General features: G+C 39.6%; 1 protein-coding gene across 15 annotated transcripts in view; it reads left to right on the forward strand.

Moving 5' to 3' along the window:
* Svil (supervillin) overlaps positions 1–22,226 on the forward strand; it is a 137,470-nt gene that overhangs the window by 45,983 nt on the left and 69,261 nt on the right. For 14 of the 15 annotated variants that reach the window (XM_069998232.1, XM_069998221.1, XM_069998224.1 and 11 more), the window contains exons 2-6: positions 557–614; positions 5,928–6,019; positions 14,864–14,921; positions 15,017–15,168; positions 17,982–18,633. In XM_069998232.1, coding sequence (XP_069854333.1) covers positions 14,914–14,921; positions 15,017–15,168; positions 17,982–18,633 — 812 coding nt within the window. In that variant the 5' untranslated portion in view covers positions 557–614; positions 5,928–6,019; positions 14,864–14,913. Of the gene's footprint in view, positions 1–556; positions 615–5,927; positions 6,020–13,580; positions 13,822–14,863; positions 14,922–15,016; positions 15,169–17,981; positions 18,634–22,226 lie in introns of all 15 variants that reach the window. The other variant, XM_069998230.1, reaches the window with a different exon arrangement.

Raw genomic sequence — 22,226 nt, forward strand, 5'->3', positions numbered from 1 at the left:
TAGCTCTGGTTTTAGGTATTTATTTTGAGTTCTTATTATTGTCATAAAAACTTTAAACTATAACACTGAACTATGTGAAAATATTTTTATGCGTGTACCAGTCCTAGGGATTGAATTCGGGTCCTAGGCATTTCTCCTGAGCTATTTTGCTCAACGCTAACTCTCTACTACTTGAGGCACAGCTCCACTTACAGCTTTTTGGTGATTAATTGGAGATAAAAGTCTCATGGACTTTCCTGTCTGTAGTGGCTTTGAACCACGGTCCTCATATCTCAGCCTTCTCAGTAGCAAGGATTACAGGCATGAGCCACTGACACCTAGCCTGTCAAAGTATTTTTAACACGTGAAATTTGATGGCTACTTTCAGGAAAGAGATAAGTCAAAAACTTGATTATAAGAAATATGAATTTCAGGACTGACATTTTTTGTATTCTGATTTCTTGGCTAGTTGATGTTTTTTCCTTAAATTATAAATTCAAAGAGAGATTGAAAAATGTTTTCTTAGTAGATGTTTTATCCTGTGTAAGTATTCTAATGTTATGTTCTTTTCCCTTAGATTTTAACAAGAAAAATTTAAGCTTCATTGGATTTCCACATCAAAGGAAAGTCCCAAGGTAAAATGGCCTTTGTTGAAGAAATCTTAAATTTTGGAGATTTGTAGTGTTTTTAAATGATTATCTGAAATTCCTCTTTAAATCCCCGAAGTGCTAGGGATTGAACTTGGGACCTTACAAATGCTGGGCACGCATGCTCACACTGAGCTTTCTCTTGTTCTCTTAAATTCTTATGAGTCTTAGTCATTAGAATATATGAAATAGGAACTGGGATGTAGCTTGGAGATACAGTGTATACCTAGCATGTGCAAGGTCCTGGGTTCAAGGAACTTGCAAAAAAAGCAGACATATATATTTATATATATTATATATGCATATATAATATATATAATATAATATATAATATAATATATATAATATATATGCATATATAGCATGTATATAATATATGCATATGGGCACATGCATGCATGTGCATGAAGCAAGCTGGTTTAACAGTATGCTCAGGCAGTAAATCTTTCTGTTGCCTTTAATGTGTTGGAGGAACTATTTGGGGCATAAAATGTTTCAGTCATTTGTAATTAATTGCTAATTTAGGAAAGACAATTATATTTTTCACACTTATCTCTAAACTTTGGATGTCCTCTTGCAATCTCCCAATCAAGTGTTGGAGTTTTTGATCTTTTGGAAAGGGGTCCCTCTCTCCCTCTCTCTCTCTCTGTTGTTCTCTCTGTCTGTCTCTGTCCTTCTTTTTCTCTCTGTTTCTCTGTTTCCTCTCTCTGTTTCTCTCACTCTGCCTCTCTTTCTTGCTCTTTCTCTCATGTCTGTCCTTCCTTCCTTCCTTCCTTGCTTGTTTCCCTCCTTCCTTCCTTCCTTCCTTGCTTCCCTCCCTCCCTCCCTCTCTCCTTCCCTCCCTCCCTCCCTCCCTCCCTGCAGATTTCCAGCTGCTACCTGCCCATGAAGCTCTTGTAGCCTGAGCCTGGTCTTGTCATTTCTCTCCTCACCTGTCTATACTCCTGTATTTTGACTACAAGTTGTTTGGTACAATTTCATTTACTTAATGTTTTAAGTCACTGAGGCCCTGTCATCATCCATGTAGACAATGTAAAAATGACAGTGTGTACCATACAAGGAGCTACCCCTCAGCTGCTTCATTGTAAACCACTAATACCATTTTCAAGGAGAGGCACAAAGCTGTCTGTAGATCCTCAGGCATGAGTCTCAACTTGTGCTTCACTGTGCTTCAAGGGTCCAATCCCCTGTCTACACTTCACCTAGCCTGATACTCTTGTTCCTAGTGTACTGTGACATTCTCACCCTACTACATTACAACAAACACTTGCCTGACTTCTGTCCTCATCAGGCAGAGCTTAGTCCTGCATTTGAAAACTGAAGAGTTGCTCTTATAACTCTTTGATTTGGCTTAATATAGCTAGGGCAAGTTCTTGATGTATCTTATACACATGTGTGTGTGTGGTAAATGGGAGCAGTAATGACTCAGGTCATTAGTAGCACTTTTTTTTTTATAATTGACTGATAAAATCATAAATATGATGCTTGACATATTTATGTTTTGAATCTCTGACATGTTTTAAAAGAACTTAATATAACCCTGGCAGGTTTCTTGATTTCTTAGCTATTTTAGTAGAACTAATCAGTGACTAAGAAAAAGGAAGGAAAAGAAAGGGAGACAAGAAAGCATTACTTATTTGAGGACAGGAAAAACAGGAAATGTACAGACAGTTGGGTGGACAGACTTAAATTGTGGGCACAGCAATTCAGAGAGCGTGGCTATTATTTCATTGTAACCTATTCAAAGGACACCATCTTACTAAAAGTAAAATGTCCTAGCCATATAAAACCCATAGGCCACACAAGAAATCTAGCCCCTCAGACACCAACTAGGAGAGCTTAAAAAAAAAAAAGGTAAAAGGGCTTTGCCCACCCCTCCACCCCCCTTATCATGCAATGTTCTCTTGGACATTATCAGCACAGCATTTTGCTCTCCATTTAACAACCCCCTTCCAGCTCTCCAGGCATATAATTAGGTTAATAGGACACAATTAAAAAAATAATCCATCCTGAAAGCAGAGGGCAAGGTCTTCTGAGATGATTGAAGCCAAGGAGGGAAGGTAAGGGGGTGGAAAATGAGTCAGAAAGCATGGGCGTCATGTCAGAGAAGATAAAGACAGCTAGATAAAAATACGGAAGGTTTTCTCAATACTAGAACATCATAGAGTTCTAATTACAAAAATTAGCCCATACTTCAGTTATAAATGCAGATGTGGTTTCATACTGAAATATAGGCTTTTGACTTTTGGTTGAGGTATGACAGCATGCCCAGATCTACAGAATTGACCCAGAAGAGGAAGGAAAGCAGACCCCAGGGAGCTAAAGGCTCACTGTTGTCAGTCCTGTGAGTGGGGCCTGGCTATGTGCCTATAGCTCTGATGACTCAGACAAGAGGAGAAGGAGACAGGGAGAAGGAGGTGTCTCAAAGGCTTTTGGGGGAAAATTGTGTTATATTTGCCATGTGACAGGAGTTACTCATTCTACCTGGATGTGATGGTATATGCCTGAAGTCCCAGCTACTGAGGAGGGAAAGATCATGAGGACCAAGATTTGAGGCCACCCTGGACAGAAAGTGAGGACCCCTTCTTCCAATCTCAACAAATAAGCTGGGTGTGACTGGCATCATGCCTATATCCCAGGTACTCAGAAGGCTTAGATAGGAAGATTGTAGTTTGATGCCAATTCCAGGTAGAAGCCTGAGGACAAAGGACCTATTTGAAAAATAACTAAATAGAAAAGGAAAAAAAAAAGGACTGGAGTTATGAGCAAAAAACATGTGGGTGTATCAATCAGCTTCACGTTACTGCAGTGGTGTTAGAATTCTTGGCTGAGATGCCTGGCCTGTATTCTCACCATTGGTTAGTGCATTTTTTTTTTTTTGGATCCATCATGGGGCCTGAACTCTGGGCCTGGGCACTGTCCCTCAGCTCTTCAGCTCAAAGGTAGTGCCCTACCACTTGAGCCACAGCGCCACTTCCAGCTTCTTTCTGCTTACGTGGTGCTGAGGAATCGAACCCAGGGCCTCATGCATGCAAGGCAAGCACTCTACCATGAGCCACCTTACCAGTTAGCACATTTTTATGTAGAAAAAACAAAGGGGTAGTAATGCTTTTTAAAAACCTGGTGGTTTCTTGTGTTGGTTTAAAGGTTTTGTGTCATCCAGAACCCTCAGCAAACTGGCTTAGCCAGAGCCCAGGTTCCCAACCAGTCTGCTCGTTTTTTCTGTCTACCTATCTGCTTCCTCTGAAGTTATCTGTAGTGTGCAAGAATAGGGGAGAGAGGCCACAGATAAAGGAATTGTAGGCAGCCATGGGGTTATGGCTTGTGCATGGGAACATGTGAGTTTTAAAAGATACTGCTGTAGGGGACTGGAAAGGTGGCTCAGTGGTAGAATGCTTGCCTTGCATGCATGAGGCCCTGGGTTCGATTCCTCAGTACCACATAAGCAGAAAAAGCTGGAAGTGGTATTGTAGCTCAAGAGGTAGAATATTCAAATTCGTAATTAAATATTTATTTTATTACTTACTGCCATTCTGTAAGTAGGGTGCATTTCTACATGAATTTATTTTGTATGTTTATACTAAACTATACATCTGAAAATAACCATCACTGCCTTATAATTCATGGTGTAGACACTAGCACTGAGGCTAGATTTCTGCCTAGGCAGGTGTCCTGAGATCTTCAAGCCAGTCCAGCATGTGGTTTATAAAACTTAATATGCTCAATATTTTACTAGACCATATGTATGCTTGTCATTTATTTATGAATATAAGCTCTACTGCATTTATATGCAATAACCAGAACTTCAGATGGTGTACCATGTTTTAAAATGTGCAGAGACCCTTCAAACTTAATTTACATGGGTGATATAGATTGTTCCTATGCCCTCTTAGACACCACACATAGCAACTACTCAGTCTCTTCATTAGCCACTATAGAAATATACTGCCCACCCCCATGGTGGTACAAATGGAGACATAGGTTTATGGGTATATCAGTCAGCTTCACATTACTGCAGTGAAATAGCTGCCACAGGCTAGTCATCAAGTCAAGGGAGGTTTATTTGGGCTTATAGTTCTGGAGGTTCAAGTTCAAGATCAGGTGGGTCCATTTCTTTGAGCCTATAGAAGAAACTGAAAGGAAGAGACCCTGGTCCCACAGACTCCTTCAAGGACAAACCACCAGTGACCTAATGACATCCCACTGGGTGTCTCTTTCATATGGGCTTTTGGGGGATACGTATCCAGCCATGGAGAAGGCCAGCTCCACAGTGAATACAATACATCACCGTAGAGCTGTGTACCCAGAAACCTTGGACATTTCCATTTCAGCTGTTCCTCATGTGGAATATGTAAACTGAGGCTGAGTCATCCCCGTGGTGTACTGGACCCGGCTCACCCCAGGTTTTGTGCCTATCCGTTAACTTCAGTGTAGAGAGCCCTGTATGAAGCATAAAGTAGGCTTTGATGGACATTCTTAAACCATTATAACTCCTGGAAAACAATTGTTTTTTGCATGAGCAAGAGGGCTGAGTTGTGTATGCATCATTGGGTCTGGTGGAAGTAACGAGGACAATCTTAGGATGTGCCTTTTAAATCTTGCACAAACTTGTCTTCTTTCCCTCCTTTCTGATGGTACTAGGCCTTGAAAGTCAAGGCTTCATGGTTAGTAGGAAACCACTTGAACCATACCTCCAGCCCTTTGACTCTAGTTTGTCTTTCAGATAGAGTGTCTCTCTATTGCCTGGGACCAACATCCTATGTCTCAAGTAGCTGAAATTACAAGCATGTCTCACCATGCCAGCTCTTTCATACCTTTTATTCACACTTGGACCTCTTGGTTATTTGAAGGTACCTGTTATTTAATATAACACCAGAAGACTATATATGTATCAATTCAACAAGCTTCTGATTTTCTGAGAAGAAAGAAAGTATACTATACAGAGGTTGGATAATTAACCCAAGCCTACACAGCTGTCCTAGAGTCTAGACAAAGTTGTCAATCTGAACAAAGGGAGACTTTGACCCTGGTCCAGCAGTGTCCCTTATCTTTCACAGCTGCTAAGGCTAAAACCATCATTTATTTGCACCAAAAAGTATAATATTAACATAAATGTAAATAAACCAAAAGCATTCCAGTATACTCACCAAAATCAAACTTTATATTTGTGATCTCTAAGTATATATTTTACTATATCTGCAAGTAGCATGGTTTTGATGTCCTGGTTTTTTGTTTGTTTTTCACTTTCTATCCTGCATTTTAAATTGACCTCTGTCATCTTGTTAATGGAATGCTTTTTAGCTTTCAGAACGAGTTCACTCTTGAAAGTAAAGAGCAGCTTGCTAACCACAAAAGGGAACTCGATGCCAAGTTTTTAGCTGCACTTCCTAAAGGTAAGAGCTTTTTTAAATGGCTTAAGAGTATGTGGACACTGAATTGCACTGAGCACTTGTCAGACCTCTCCTTTGTGTTCTGGCTCCTCTAAGAATTAGCTTTAGTCACTGTGTCATTTTCTCATTCCCTCATCTTTCTATTTGTTCCTTCCCTTGGACCTTAAGTATCCTGGAGTTTTCCCTGGAAGCCAGATAAAGAGGGAGAGAGAATGGAGTTAGCATCTGGTATTCTTTCTTACCCTTTAGCCTCCTCCAAGGGAAGTAAGCCCCCTGCACCCCCCACCCCCTACCAATCATTCTCTCTAGGGACTGCTCCCCTAGCCACTGGTTGTTTGCCAGTGTTAAGTGTTTTACATCTAATGGTGCACATGCAGGAAAATATTTGTACCTGCAAAGAATTGGCTCCCTGTATACTTTCACCTCTGAAGTGAGAAAATGTCACGATTTTTTTTTCCAACAATTGCAACACTAGCATGAGGAATGACCATTTAGTAATAAGAATGATCATTTAGCTAGTAAGAAGGTCCTTTAGCTTACAGAATATTTTCAGCCTGAATGAGCTTTACAGGATATAATAACCTGTCCTTTAAAGATCAGGTTGATGGGCAGGGCAGGGTTTTTTCCTCTCTAATCCAAAAGGGAAAATATAAATCTGATGCAAAAGAAATTAGAAGAAATATTCTTTTAATAGAAACTAAATGCAATTGAAAAGACACACAGAAAAGTTGGAATGTGTCCTGAGGAACTGAATGGATAGAACATGTAGACACCATCTGAGGCTGATGGGTAGTTGGTTGAAAGGCTCCATGTATTTGGACTGGGGGGATGAAACTTGAACAGGCTGTTTAAGAACAATGTGGAGAACTGAAAGAAGTTGATGGGATTTCACATGAGAAAACAAGCTCTAGTAGTTTCTCCAAACCTGGGAGTGGGGGGTGGGGGCGAGGAACAGTAGAGCCACAGTGGTTGTTGCAATTGTGGATAGTACTAAACCCTGTACACACTGTGACCTTTCAAACACATGTGAACTAAGCACTGGAAGAGATTAGCAGCAGTAGTATAACACCATACTGTTATAAACGGTATATGGATGTAGCCTCTCTCTACAAAGAGTCAAGAGAGAGCAAAACATATTGTTTTGAAACCACAGTTGCCCACAGAAAGTAGAAGGGAAGATAAAGTGGGACCACTGTCCTCAGAATGGTAGTGGATTCCATTGTGATCTCAGAAGCTGTCCGTGTTAAATGTTCAAAGAGAAGGCACATGGCTATATGTCAGACTAGGATGCTATGGACAGTTACCACACGGATGCGTGTGTGAACTGAAATGGTCCTTACAATTTTAAGATTAATTAGGAAAGACAATGAAACCCTTTTTTATTTTGCTATAACACTTGTTTTTGTTGTTCTTATTTTATTAGTCTATATTAACTGGACAAAAACATGAAAGAAACTCAACTTATTATGAGCTATACTTAAGAGCTTCATATCTATGGATATGACCAGAACAGGCTATAAAAAATGAATATGGCCAGACATAGTGGCAGACACCTGTAATCCTAGCTACTTGGGAGGAATTACAAAATTACAAGATGGTATATGAAAAACAAAGGAAAGAAAAAAAAGACTTGGTGTAACTCACATGGTAGAACACTGGAGGCCCTAAGTTCAATCCCTAGTCAGACAGACAGACAGACAGACAGACAGACAGACAGACAGACAGACAGACAGACAGACAAAAGACTTTAGCCTTAGTTGAGAGGAGTTGTCAGATTAGGCACAATCCTGTTTCTCAAAACTTTTTTCTTTCAGGCTAAAGGGACCATTTTCCATCACTCTTTCTGTTTTGTTTTTGTAAATAATACCATGGACAATGATCAGAAAAATCACAAAGAGCATGAAATTCTAGGCTCCTTAAGATGAATCATATTGGAACTTTATCTACAATAAGACTTAAAAAGACGCAAGTTTGTTCACCATTTTATTATCAATTTTATCATAGTGGCAAAAATAAAATTTTCACAAATGTTTGATGCTTTTTCCTCATCCTGAATTTCAGCTGAGGTCCCAAGTCTTATTTTACAGTCTTTGCTTTATCTCTGGGCCAGGGACATTTGGAAAAACTCAGGAAGTCCCAGCAGTCTCTGTTTCTGCATTTTTAACAGTTATGATTAGTATGTTTGTCTGTTGGCTCTTATGAAAAAGAATTAAATATAATTGTTTCAGTACCTTGGAGTTTTATATTTGTTTTTGAGTTTATAGAAGATTCTTTCCATTTCTTCAACAAAAGTCTCTTGCTCCCATGAAATGGAATATTAAAATGGTCATTCCTTTTTCTCTTGGGGACTCTTATAACTGTATATCCACAAGCACAAAATCAAGGCATGAAAAACTTTCACCTGTGTAAAAGTTATAACAGGATAAGATTTTCCACTTTGGAATTTAGAAATGGGTCAAATACTTTATGATCTTTAACAGCTCTGTTAAAATGTAATACACATACCATGCAATTTATCCATTTAAAGTATACAATTCGTTGGCCTTTGGTAGTCCCAGAATTAGACACTCATCACTACAGTCAATATTCAAGCATTTTCATTATTCCATAAAGAAATCCATATGCTTCCGCCATCACCCTGCCTGGTCAGTCCTCTAGTGTTGTGATGATTTGTTATATAAGCTGCTTGTCTTTACATCAGTGGCTGCCATCCAAATGTGAGACTTCAAGTATGTTCCCCCTGTGAGGAGTCTGAGCACTGTCTGGCCTGAGCACAGGCCTGGCCTGTGCTCTCAGGGTGTCAAATGACAGAGGAGAGTGGCATGCTTGGGCAGAACTACAGACTACTTTTTTCTTGGAGAACCTACTGCACTGAGGTTTGGAGAACCAAATTCAACAATGTCTTTGCCACAGGCCTCTCAGAGCTAGTTGAAGATATAACATGTCCCTAGAAATTTACCCAGCAGAAAAATATTGCCTCAAAAATTGGTGTTACACAATGGAATTCTATGCCTCCATCAGAAAGAATGACATTGCCCCATTTGTTAGGAAATGAAAAGACTTGGAAAAAATTATATTAAGTGAAGTAAGCCAGGCCCAAAGAAACATAGGTCCCATGGTTTCCCTTATTTGTAATAACTAGTATATGTCTGAGTCAAGCAGAAAAGGTCAGATAAGTTGATGTTAGGGAAATGAACCCCAAGATAAGTATTCAGATTTTTTGTTGTTTTTTCCTTTCATGCAATTGTTTCTAACATATTTATAAGATGATTTCTATGTTGCTTTGTATGTCCCTCCCCCACGGTATAACCCATGCTTTCACTGTATTTGATGTTGGTATAATTTGTGGAGGGGAAGGGAAAAAACAAATCGTTTCAATAGGGATACAGGTGGACCCATTGCCCCAATGAGATGTACAAGTCATTATGTAGAAAAACGAACTTTACAACTTTGGTAGGGGGTTGGAGGAGGATCGAGTGGGGGGTGGGGGGAGTAAAGGAAGGGATGGGAAGGGGAAACAAAGAGGAGGCAACAATTCTTGATAAGAAATGTACTCGTTATCTTGCCCATGTAATTGTAACCCCTCTGTACGGTATTCTCACAATAAAAAAAAATTGGTGTTACATAAACTTATTACAAAGAATTTCTTGGGACTGGGGATTCAGTTCAGTGGAGGAGCACTTGCCTGGTAAGTTCAGTCTTTAACTCTGGGAGAAAAAGAAAAAAGGAAGAATTTTTTTTCAAGTGGCCTTATTTGAAAATGAACCAATCAACTCCTATCTGAAATTTCTATCTATTGACCAACAGGTTCTACATTTCCCAAGAAATATCATGACACATGACTCATATAAAAGCATAAAATCTTAATGTAGCCAAGTGCTAATGGCCCATGCCTATAATCCCACCTACTCAGGAAGCTGAGATCTGAGAATTGAGCTTTGAAGCCAGCCAGCAGACAAATCCAAGAGACTGTTATCTCCATTAGCCTACAAAAAGCTGGAAGTGGAAATAGGGCTCAGGTGGTAATACCAATCTTGATCAAAAAAGCTAGGGGAGAGCACGTTGGCCCTGAGTTCAAGCCCCAGTACTAGCACCAAAAAGAAAGAAAAAAGCTCTTAATATATTTGAAAGCAAAATAGAACATTACAACATTACTTATTATAACGGAAATTAGATGATCTATTCTTGTTTGTATCTGAATTGTATAATGACTAATATCACTGAACCTAAACCACTCATGAATTATAATTAGGAAATAGCATTCAGTCAATTGAATTGTGACTATTTGATCTAATTTCAGAGAACAATTTTATTGATAATTGTTAGGAAATACTAAAAAAAATCTTGAAATAAACAAGCATCATGGCTGCAGCTTACTCTTAAATGGCTTGGAAAAATATTACAAAACTACCCATGGAGAGAGAAGAGAAGGAACACCAAATGTGTCTTTAAACTTTTCTATTGGTGATAGATTACATTAAAAGTTGTTTAAAATTTTGAAAGAAAACTGTCAAAGTTGTCGGTCAGGCTTGGGATGTGACTCAGGAATAGAGCACTTGCCTAATATGCATGAGATTTCATCCCCAGTGCTATAATACATGTGTATATATCAGAAAACTTAGACATACATATTAGCTAGTAGATAACTGAAATAGAACTGTACATAGCCCCTAAATATTAAGCAATGAACTTATAACATAGATTTCCACAGTGTGATAGTCCCAACTTTACTAATAACTGAAAAAAAAGAGAGAAAATATTTATTTTGGCTCTTAGTTAACCAGCAAAAGGCTGGAAGGGGAGCTATGATTCAAGTGGTAGAGTGCTAGCCTTGAGCACAAAAGCCAAACAAGAGCACAAGGCCCTGAGTTCAAGTCCCAGTACAAGCATGTGCACAAAAAAGAATAATAAGTCAGGCACTGGTGGCTCTTCCCTATCATCCTAGCTACTCAGGAAGCTGCCATCTGAGGATCATGATTAGAAGCCAGCCCAGGCAGGAAAAGTCCATGAGACTCTCTAATTAACCACTAGAAAACCAGAAGTGCTGTGGCTCAAAGTGGTAGAGCACTATCCTTGAGCAAAAAAGCACAAAGATAGCACCCAGGCTCTGAGTTCAAGCCCCATGACCTGACTGATCAAAAAATAAATAAAGTTATAGTTGTTACTGTGTTGTTTTTAATCTCACTTCAGGATCAGAGAGAACTGACTGTAAGACATGGTTTCCACCTCCCTACTCTGTGGTGGATGACTATTAGCTTCCAGGAGTGACCATTTGGAGCTCAAATCCACATGTGCTTGAGAAGATTTCAGTGATGTTTGTCTTGTCCAGGAGTATGAAAGTCCAGGAGGACAGGCAGTCTGGCAGAAATCTTTACACCTAAGTTGATGACTCTGAATCTAGGATAATCCCTAGGAGGTTTTGGGGGGAAGAAGCATTTTTGTGTTACAGGAACTGAGAACTATTTTGCACTTAATAACAGTTCCCCTTAAAAAAGCACCAGTGTCCTGTAGCTGTCTGTGTCCTTTTCTAGGACTGGCCTTCTGAGTATGTGGACCAGATAGATGAAGAGCATCTGTGTGTGTGTGTGTGTGTGTGTGTGTGTGTGTGTGTGTGTGTGTGTGTGTGTGTGTGTGTGTGTGTGTGTGTGTGTGTGTATGTGTGTTCAGTAATCTCCAGAGACTTTCCTTCCCACAAGTAGAAGTGAATTGCTTACCCTTGCCAACATCTATTCTTGAAGGGATGGAGGGTATGCCCTGCCTGGGTCCCTCCCCTTTCTGTCCCTCTCCAGGCTAAGGTTGAGTTTCGGTGATGACCTGTGGTTCTAACCATTGTGGATCTCTGCTCATCTTCTCCTGGATCTTAGAGAATGTCGCTGCTGAGTGGTAATAGTAATAGGAATGAATAGTAGAGCTTTATCATGCTTGAGATGTTTGTGTGAGTTTACTTCATTAGTGGATCATTCCTTGTGAAATATGGAAATGAATAATGGCTGGAAGCAACTTCCTTCTTAGCTTTTTTTTTTTTTTTACTGGTTGTAATCTTTATTGAAAATGTCTTGAGGTCCATTATTTCTACAGAAAAATTTAAAAATCAAAAATTAAACTAGTAGACATGAATTTTGAACAGTCTTCTTGTTAGAACAAAGAAAAAAGGTATATCTTAACTTTTTCCATGAAAAGTTATATTATGTGTAATATAATGAAGAAAAGGTTAGCATAATGGTAGTATTAATATACCACTGTGTGTATCTCAATTATGGGTTGAGGCCTGGGTTTAAACATAACTTTCAGGGCTGTTGGAATTAAATTTCAATAACTTATAGAGCAATCTTTGGAAAATATAGACCCATTCTCCTCTTTTGGGCTTTGGACTTTAAATAATTAAGTAAATCTCTTTAGTGTACATCATCCTTGAAAATATTTTCAAAATGTGTACTACTGCCCATTAAAGTTTTATCACCATAATCTAACACAAGCTAATTCTTTAACTGGGAAGCTGTTCTTAGCCAACCCCTCTTATACTATCCAGACAGGATGCTCTATTATTATAGCCTTGTGTGTCTTCTAAATGGGAACATGACTAACAATGCAGGTCTAGCTTACTTCTTCCTCCAGCTGCTTTGATTCTGGGGGAAGAAACAGGATAATGTGTGTGTGTGTGTGTGTGTGTGTGTGTGTGTGTGTGTGTGTGTGTGTGTGTGTGTGTGTGTGTGTGTGTGTGTGTGTGTGTGTGTGTGTGTGTGTGTGTGTGTGTATGAGAGAGAGACAGAGAAAGAGAATGAGAGAGTCGGGGTGGGGAGAGAGAGAGAGAGAATTCTGGAGCCTCAAACTCTCACTTGGCTTTTTTACTCAAGGTTGGTGCTCTTCTACTTGAGCCTTACCTCCACCACCAGCTATTGGCTGGTTAATTGCCTTCAAACTTGGCTTCTTGGGCTGGCTTTGAACTGTGATTCTCAGATCTCAGTCTCCTGAGTAGGGAGGGTTATATACATGAGTCATTGATGCCTAACTGATTGACTTTTTTTGGCCAGTCCTGGGACTTGAACTCAGGACCTGTGAACTGTCTCTGAGCCTCTTTGTGCTCAAGGCTAGTGCTCTACCACTTAAGCCACAGTGCCACACTTCTGGCTTTTTCTGAGTAGTTTATTGGAGATAAGAGTCTCACAGACTTCCCTGCCAGGCTGGCTTTGAACCACAATCCTCAGATCTCAGCCTCTTGAGTAGATAGGACTACAGGTGTGAGCTGACTACCTTAACAAAAGCCAGTTCCCTTATAGTTGTAAGACAGCTGCCCTGAAAAATAAACAAAAACAGTCATGCCTCTAACACAAGAGACTTACAAACATCGGGTGTGTAAGTGAATAGTTGTACCTCATAGCTAAAAAAAGAAATTCAAATAGTTATAAATCAGATTCAGACAGAAGATGAGATGTAGCTCAGTGACAGAACACTTGTCTAGTATGTGCTAAGGCCCTGGATTCAATTCCCACCATGGCAAAGAAAAATAAATTCATTAAATTCCTTGTATTCATGTCTTCTCCTTTTTGTTTTTCCTATAACTCAGCCTTCAAAATGATGCTGCCCTGGGCTATCTGACTACCTAGCCCCTCTCCTCCCTCTGTCATCCCTTCCTGAGTCTTCAATAGAATCCTCTCAGATGAGCCCTTATGGATCATGCAGTGAAGGAGGATTGCAAATGTGATCTTTATTCTCTTCCAATTTTGTTCATTTCTCCAAAGAAAAAATTGTTTGACATTTCAGACAATCGTATCTCTGTTGACAACCTCCCAACCATCTGAATAATGGTTTGTATTTTTGTTTGTTTGTTTGTTTTGATGTAGGGTTTAGTTCCTCCAAAACACTCAGACAAACCACCTAAATTATTTGGAGAAAACAAAAGTTAACATTTCCTGCTTAATTAAATCATAGAATAAAACAGGAATCGCTATGAGTTCATGAAGGTAGATTGCAGATGGTCCTGTGGATTTCATAGTACTAGTTTGTACTTTTGTGATTGTTTTCCAGAATAAAAGCTTAAAGTAAAGGTGGGCATGTGGTGTATACTTGTAATCCCAGATACATTGGAATCAGAGTTAGGAAGATGTTGTTCTCAGGCAGGACCCAGGCAAAAACATGAGACCCTATCTGAAAAAATAAGGCAAAAGAAAAGGCTCAAGTGGTATAGTGCCTGCCAAACAAGTACACGACTGAGTTCATGCCCAGTACCACCAAAAAGTCAACAAAAAGTAATAAGTTTTATAGTACTTTGTTAAACCTAACAGTTCAAAATAGATAGCTCTTGGAGTTTCTGTTTAAAGCAAAGCAAAAATAAATAAGTACCAGTGGTTCATGCTTGTAATCCTAGCTCAGGAGGCTGAAATTTAACGATCCGCACTTTGGAGCCAGCCCAAGCAGGAAAGTCCACAAGACTTTTATGTCCAATAAACTAAAAAAAAATGGAGCTATGGCTCAAGTGGTAGAATGAAAGAAGCTCAGGGACAGTGCCCAGGCCAAGTTCTAGTATTGGCACAACTCAAAAAGTTTAAAAAAAAATTACTAGAGAGAGCTTACAAGTCAGGCCTCCTTTGACTTCCCTGGGTAAAGTAAACCTGCTTTTTGAACCTGTACTTGTCGGTCCGAACTGTGATGCATGTGTATGTCTATGTGTACCCATACTCATTTGGAGTTTGCTTTCAATTAATCAGGAAGTTGGTCCATAATATACATTACCATTGTATAGAAGCAAAGAAGAGAAGTTAAAGTTGCATAAACAGGCTTCATGAATGAATGAGATGAATGCATTACTCCTAACCATACGACTTCCCTTTGTCTTTTGCTTTGTTTCAGTTGCAGACTTAAGAAAAATCTTTGAACCAAAGAGGAAAGAGATTTTAGAAATGAAGAGGTAAGGGACTGAAGAATAGAGGGCTTTATTCTCTTCTCCTTCGGCCCTGATTCTTCCCATGATGATTTACTGTACCTTTCTTGGTATATTCACAGAAAAGAAAGAATTGCCAGGCGCTTGGAAGGAATCGAAAACGATGCCCAGCCCATCCTCTTGCAGAGTTGCACAGGGCTGGTGACCCATCGTCTCTTGGAGGAAGACACACCCAGATACATGCGCGCCACTGACCCTGCCAGCCCCCACATTGGTGAGCATGAGCTGCCCTCCTCAGGCAGGCTGTTTGGCAAGTACCCACTGCTATTCCAGTCCAGCCCAATGGTATTGGAAGATGAGATGTTCAGGCATCTACTTTTTAAAAATTACATTAGTTGTGCTGGATGCTGGATGCTGGTGGCTCTTGTCTCTCATCCTAGCTAGGGAGGTTGAGATCTGAGGATCACAATTTGAACCACCAAAAAAGCTGGAAGTAGAGATGTGGCTCAAGTGGTAGAGCAACAACCTTGAGCAAAAACATGAGGAACAGTGCCCATGTCTTGAGTTCAAACCCAGTACCAGCCCCTACCCCCTCAAAAAATACATTTATTATGCAGAGGATTTCATTGTTACATTTCCACACATTTACTGTATAGTCCAATCAATCTTACCTCCTCTGTCTTTCCTTTTTATGCATTTTTGTTAAAAAACAGTGTCAATACATAAGCAGTCACTACCTCATAGGCTTGGTCCTCCCATATTGCAGCAGTAAGAAATGACTTCTAGGGGTACATTGTTGAGTAACGGAAAGCCAGACATTTCTGCCTTAGACTTGGGACTCTTAAAGGTAATTATTATGTTTTTCTGTGTCTATCTGTCTATACCCTCAGGGCCTACTGTAGGATCTACTGTCAGAAACTTTTAGTAAATGTTATTTTAGTATTGGAATGAATGTGATAACTATCTAAAACTAAATGTTCCAGTGCCTCACAAAGTGAGGGTAATGGCCTTTGGCAGGGAGAGTAAAGGCAAAGCTGAACCTTGATCAGTTTTAATTCTTCCTCTTAAGCTTTTATTCAGCAGTTTACTTAATTTTGGTGTATGTAGACATACTGCATATAGGTTTTTCTCTTTCTCTTTCTTCCTTCCTCTCTCTCTTTCTCTCTGTCTGTCTGTCTGTCTCTGTCTGTCTGTCTATCTCTGTGTGTGTCTCTCTCTCTCTTTGTTTTTTTTTTGTGTTGCTTCTGGGCCTTGAACTCAGGGCCTAGTTACTATCCTCAAGCTTTTATGCTCAATTTTAGCACTCTACGACTTCAACCACAGCTCCACTTTCACTTTTTTTTGGAGGTAACAGACTTTCCTGCCTGAGCTGGCTTTGAGCTGTGATCTTCAGATCTTAGCCTCCTGAGGATTACAGTCTTGAACCACTGGCACCCAGCTAGATGTAATATTATATAATATGTCAAATGTGACCATCACTGAGAGTCACTGTTATGGACACCGGATGTCCAGTTTGACCTTGACCCCAGCAGAAGGGGACCCACTCAGAGCTGATGCTCCAGTCCCCAATCCCTGGCTTCCAAGCTCTGTGCTACTATTTTGTTGTTGTTGCCAGTGTTTTCTAGTTTCTTCCTTAAGAAATAGCTGTTGATTTCACATCATAATGCTATCCATTTACATGTGTCTATAGTTTCTAATTTCCTGTGGCTAGAAAACCAAAACTATTATTTCTAATTATATACAGGAAGAAATAAGAACTGGTCAGAATACCAAAAATTATAGCCAGAAATGAAATATTCAGCTATGTAGTTTATGCTTTTACATCATATAGTAGTAAGATAGAGAGACTTGTTTTTGTGGAAAAACTCTCACTGTGTAGCCCAGGCTAACCTGGAACTCAAAATCCTCTTGTCTCAACCTCCCAAGTGCTAGGTTTACAGCACCAATAGGAAAGAATTGTTTAATAAAATGATTCTGGGAAATAAGCTAGACAAGGGGTAAAGGAGGGACACATTCTTTTTTATACTTCATACCAATCCAAAAAATGCATTCTAGCTACTTGAGCTATTAATTCAGTGAAAATAGTTGGTAAATATTAAAATATGTACACTGAGCTCAAATAGATGAGAAAAGACTTTCAAAACACAGTAACAATGGGAAACAAATCACCAGACAATTAGATCAGCTGACCTAACTGCTTAACAGTTAACATATGCACTTCTAAGAAAATCTTACAAATGCTTACACATAGAAGCAAAGTTAAACTGTAAGCTTGTTTGAAAATATTTCTGAAGACAAAGGCCTAATGTTCCTATTAAAGTTTACGCAAACCAATAACAATGATACCATGAATCAGTGTTGCAAAGAGCAGTAAGCTTGAGCAGACATTGCCTAAGAAAAAGAAAAGGAAAATGATTAATAAACAAAAGAGAAATACACATCTTCCCTTTTTTAATGATCAAAAGCATTTTTTTAAAAAAGAAATAATCTGTAATTATGAAGGGACACATATTGCAAATATAAGTATGAACGGATACAGACTTTATAGAAGTTCTTATTATTTTTCAATACCATAGTGGAAACAAGGCCCTACATGTTAATCATTGAGCCATTACTACTGAGCTTCATTCCCAGCCCTGTAGAGATAATTGATCATTTAGAAAATACCTTAACTTGAGTGTTAGTGGCTTATGCCTATAATCTAGCTACTCAGGAGACTGAGCACTGAGGACCAAAGTTTAAAGCCAGCCTGGGCAAAAAAGTCCAGTTAACCAGCAAAAAGACAGAAACGGAGATATGGCTCAAGTAGTAGAATGTTAACCTTGAGCAAAAAGCTAAGGGACATCTTTTAGACCATGAGTTCAAGTTGCAGTATGACATAATAATAATAATAACAACAGCAACAATGATAACAACAACAAAATAAATAAGAAATTAATGGTGGTTGGACATTGAAGAGCACTGGAGAGAAATCAGTCAGTCCATGGCAGCCTAGGCACTCCATTGCTCATGGTGAACAGTGTCAGAATTATGGATATGTGTCTATGCTTGATCTCCATACGTATTATTCATGTGGTCTGCTTGTAGGCCGGTCCAATGAAGAGGAGGAAACTTCTGGTTCTTCTTTAGAGAAGCACACTCAAGCTCAGTGCTGCACTGAGACCACAGGCATCCACAGTGATCCCACCTGTAGTTCAGGTTCCATGGACACTCACAGTCTTGAGTCGAAAGCTGAAAGAATTGCGAGGTACAAAGCAGAAAGGAGACGGCAACTGGCAGAGAAATATGGACTGACTCTGGATCCCGAGGCTCACTCTGAATATTCATCACGTTATACCAAATCCAGGAAGGACCCGGATGCTGTGGAGAAACGAGGAGGAGTAAGTGATAAGCATGAAGAGTCAAGTTCTCCATACTCTAGGGCTGAGGGCCTGGGGCTCAGGACCTCCGTGGTGGACTCCAAGGAATACACCCTCCACTGGAATGAAACTTCTGACAAGGAGGTGCTGCTCAACGTGGAAAACCAAAGACGAGGTCAAGAGCTGAGTGCCACCCGCCAGGCCCATGACCTGCCCCCAACAGTGGAGAATTCCTCATCCTTCTCATTCTCTGGGCGAGGCGCCTCCATCACCGAAGTGCCAAGATCCCCCAAACAAGTGCCCAGCTCCTCCCTTCAGCAATCTGCCTCCCCAAACCACTCCATCAGTGACCCCCCACTGCCCTCTGAGGCTCGATCCAGGTAAGCACAGGGTATGGTGCTAACTGAGACAGGAAATCCAGGACTATCCTTTCTTTCCCTTTGCCTCTGTGTAGTGTAGTGGGAATGCAGTTCACGTTCTCGGCAAGTCTTTGCTCTATAGGGAAATAAGATCTTTTTCTTTTCCATTTATAACAAATAGGTTCTTCCAAAGCAAGATACTTTGTGTACAGGTTTGGTGTCATAAAGATACTTTCACAGAAGCCTTACTACAAATCCATCCTTTTACCATGTGTCTCATTTACCGTTCGTAATTGCTATTTTTGGTTCATTTTTCTATATTGGTACACAAGATTTAGGATGCTTCTTTCATTCTCTGACAGCAATGAGGTATGAACTTGGGGTCTTACACTTTCTAGGAATGTGCCACGTGAGCCACTCCACAAGCTCTTTTTGTATTGGTTATTTTTGAGATAAGGTCTTGCTTTGTGCCTGACCCTGGACTGTGATCCTCCTATTTGTGCTTTCCTGTGTAGTTGGGATGACACGTGTACACTAGCACACCCAGCTGGTTGAGATGGAGTCTCAAGAATGTTTTGTCTTACTGGCCTTTAATTATATATATTATAATCCTCCAGATTTCTAACCTTTCAAATAGCTAGGATTATGGGCATAAGCCACTACAACAGGCCAAGAATTAGAGCTTTTGTTGACTGCTTAGTGTTTAGAACCCCAAAGCAAATATAATGCTAATCAGGGAAGAGGGCTCAAGTTGGGATATAGACTCTTACTGCCTCAAGTACTGCTAAATGTAAGTATAATATGTGGTTACCTAAGTATGCCTGTATACTAGGGGAAATTTTCGTGTACAGACCCCTCCAGCTCCCAAGTAGCTGATATTACAGATGTGTACCACTACACTTGGCTGTGATGCAAGCTGTTTATTGACAAGAATGACACATGACTTATCTTTGGTACTTCTCAGAGCTTATTTAACTCACACTATTATTATTCTTCACGTAGTAGGAACTCAGTAAGCATGTCAAGTGAACCTGAATTACTAATTGTACTTGTGCTATTGGCTGCATTATTCAGTGTAAAGGAAAAAATGAATCAGAAGAATGGAGCAGGGTACTATGCTTAGAATGAAGTTTTTCTGCAATATAGTAACATGTTCATTGAACTACTAAGAATGAGAAGCGGGGAGGAGCTGTGCAAGGCACTTACAGCTTATTTCTGATTACATTTGCTCATTCCTGATGAGAGGTGTGAGTCTGAAAACCATCTCCAAAGTCTAGAGATCCTGTAGTGCTTGTTGAGCCTTGCCTGTGGCCATGTACTAATAGAATGTGCACAGGAGAATGTAGGCATCGCATTCAGTGCCCTGCCTTAGCTTGGTCTACTCTGGCAAGGAGAAGTTCTAATATATGCCCCAGGAACCTGTCAGAGTGTTATGAAAAGCAGATCTGAGATCTGTTCTCTAAGGAGTCCTCCCATTGTCTCACAGATTCATTTCATTGGGAGACTAGAATCATCCCTACCTTTCAACCCCTGGACTTGCAAACATCTGCACTCCCCACCCTGGTAGCTTTTAGCTGCTGATCTATGGTTAAATTTATTCCTACTTTTTTGTGACATATTTAATTCTGTTCTCACTGCCAAGTGGTATTGACTTAAATATGAATATCTCCCAAAATACCAGCAATGTACAATATCTAAAAATTCAAAGTGTATTCAATTTTAAATGTAAAATTATGTCTGGGAGCACAAGCTCTTTTATATTCATGCACCTGTGCATTTATACAAAGCAGCAATTTTTCTATCAGGCAGTTCTTAAGAAATCATCTGTAAATTTTAATGAGATACAGAAATATAGAAGTTAACTATCCATTATTCTGCAGCTGAATATGTGTTTTGATTAGAAGCTTTTATATAATTAGTGCTGGACACCCACCTGATGAAGCTAATTTTATTGGTGTGATGAAAACAAGCATTTCTTTTAGAAAAGGTCTGGTCTGTAGGCAAGGCTAGTGTAGAACTCACTATACTACCAACACTGGCCTAAATGATCCAGTTTTAGCCTCCTGAATGCTGGGATTATAGCCATATACCACCACCCTGGTTTAAGAAGCACTTTTTGTCTATTGACTTTTAGGTGTTAGAGAGAGCTAAAAGCATATACTATTATGTACTTAGGGATACAAATTAAGAGTAACTAACCATCGGCTTCTATGAAACTTTAGGGTGAGCTCTTACTAATAATACAATTCTCTGCTAGCCAGTTACCACATCAAACACTATTTCACCTAAAATCACTACCTCCTTGTTCAGTGACCCTATACCTCTCTCTCAATGGAGATAACCTCTGCCCTACAGGGGACTGAGCTCACACCAAGACCCCACAAAATATATTTTCTATGTTAAAGAATTTTTAGATTCATGGGACCACAGGTTACTTTGAAGATCATTTAGTTTAAAGATCTATTTTATACATAGGAGAAAGAAACCAAGGACTGGAAAGATGAGATTTAAAACTACTTTGATAAAACTGAGACCAACAGACTAGATGTCATAGTTTATTCTGTAATATTGGCTACTCCGGAGGTATAGATAGGAGGATTGTGGTTAAAGGCCTACGTAGGCAAAAGCTAGCACAAGAGCTTATCTGAAAAGTAAACTAAAAGCAAAAGGATTGAGAGTACGGCTCAAGTGAGGTCATGAGTTCAATCCCTAGTATTATAAAAAGAAACAAAAACTGAGACTATCTATCCATTTATTCATGTTCTCTGTTTACTTTGGGGTTTTTTTGTTTTTGTTTTTATTTATGTATCTCCCATCACAGTTGGAAAGAATTTGTTGGCTTACCCTTTGAAGGTTAGAGATTCAGCAAAGATTATTCAGGAGCCTTATATAAATCATTTTGGATAACACACACACTTCTTAAAAACTTTGTCCTTATAATCAGAAAAAGAAGTTTGTAGTCTAAGATGATTCATTCGTTAGTCATCTGTCTGCCTCATCAGTGTTGATTTCTGAGTTAATTTCAGCTCTAATGGAGTTGATTATTTAAGAAAATTATCTTGAGCGTTCTGGGTGTGTAACATTGGGCTCGTAGCTGGGAATATCATTAAAAATGTGAGAAGTGATCACGAGACCTGGGTGATAATTTTTGTAGAGAACAGACTTGGGTGTCACCAAGGATAGCCAATCAATTCTTTTCCCTTGGAGAAGTGATCATAGTTAAACTAAGGCCTAAAGGATGTAGTGAGTTCGTCAGGATAGGAATGAGATGAGAAACCCAATCATGGGACACCACATGTGCCCTGAGAAGACACTTGGTCTTTGCTTTATGGACAGTGGCAAGTGGATGAAAAGTTTTAAACCAAGGATAATAGGTTATATATTTGAGGAGAAAAAAACAAAGCACAGTGGAGTAATGTGGAGAACAGGTGTAAAGAATAATCCATTCCAGCCAGGAAGTGTGAAGAGAGGGTTAGTCACAGTTACCTTGACAGAATGAGGGCTCTGGTCCTGAACTTTTTCATTCCCATGATCCTCTTGGCATTTCATTAATTGAACTTGGGGATGTTGATGATAGGGTGGTTGGATTTCTAAAGACTTGCAAATGAGTTTCA

The sequence above is a fragment of the Dipodomys merriami genome, unplaced genomic scaffold (assembly GCF_024711535.1).
Source record: "Dipodomys merriami isolate MVZ:Mamm:240054 unplaced genomic scaffold, mDipMer1.0.p SCAF_51, whole genome shotgun sequence".
Classification (NCBI taxonomy): domain Eukaryota; kingdom Metazoa; phylum Chordata; class Mammalia; order Rodentia; family Heteromyidae; genus Dipodomys; species Dipodomys merriami.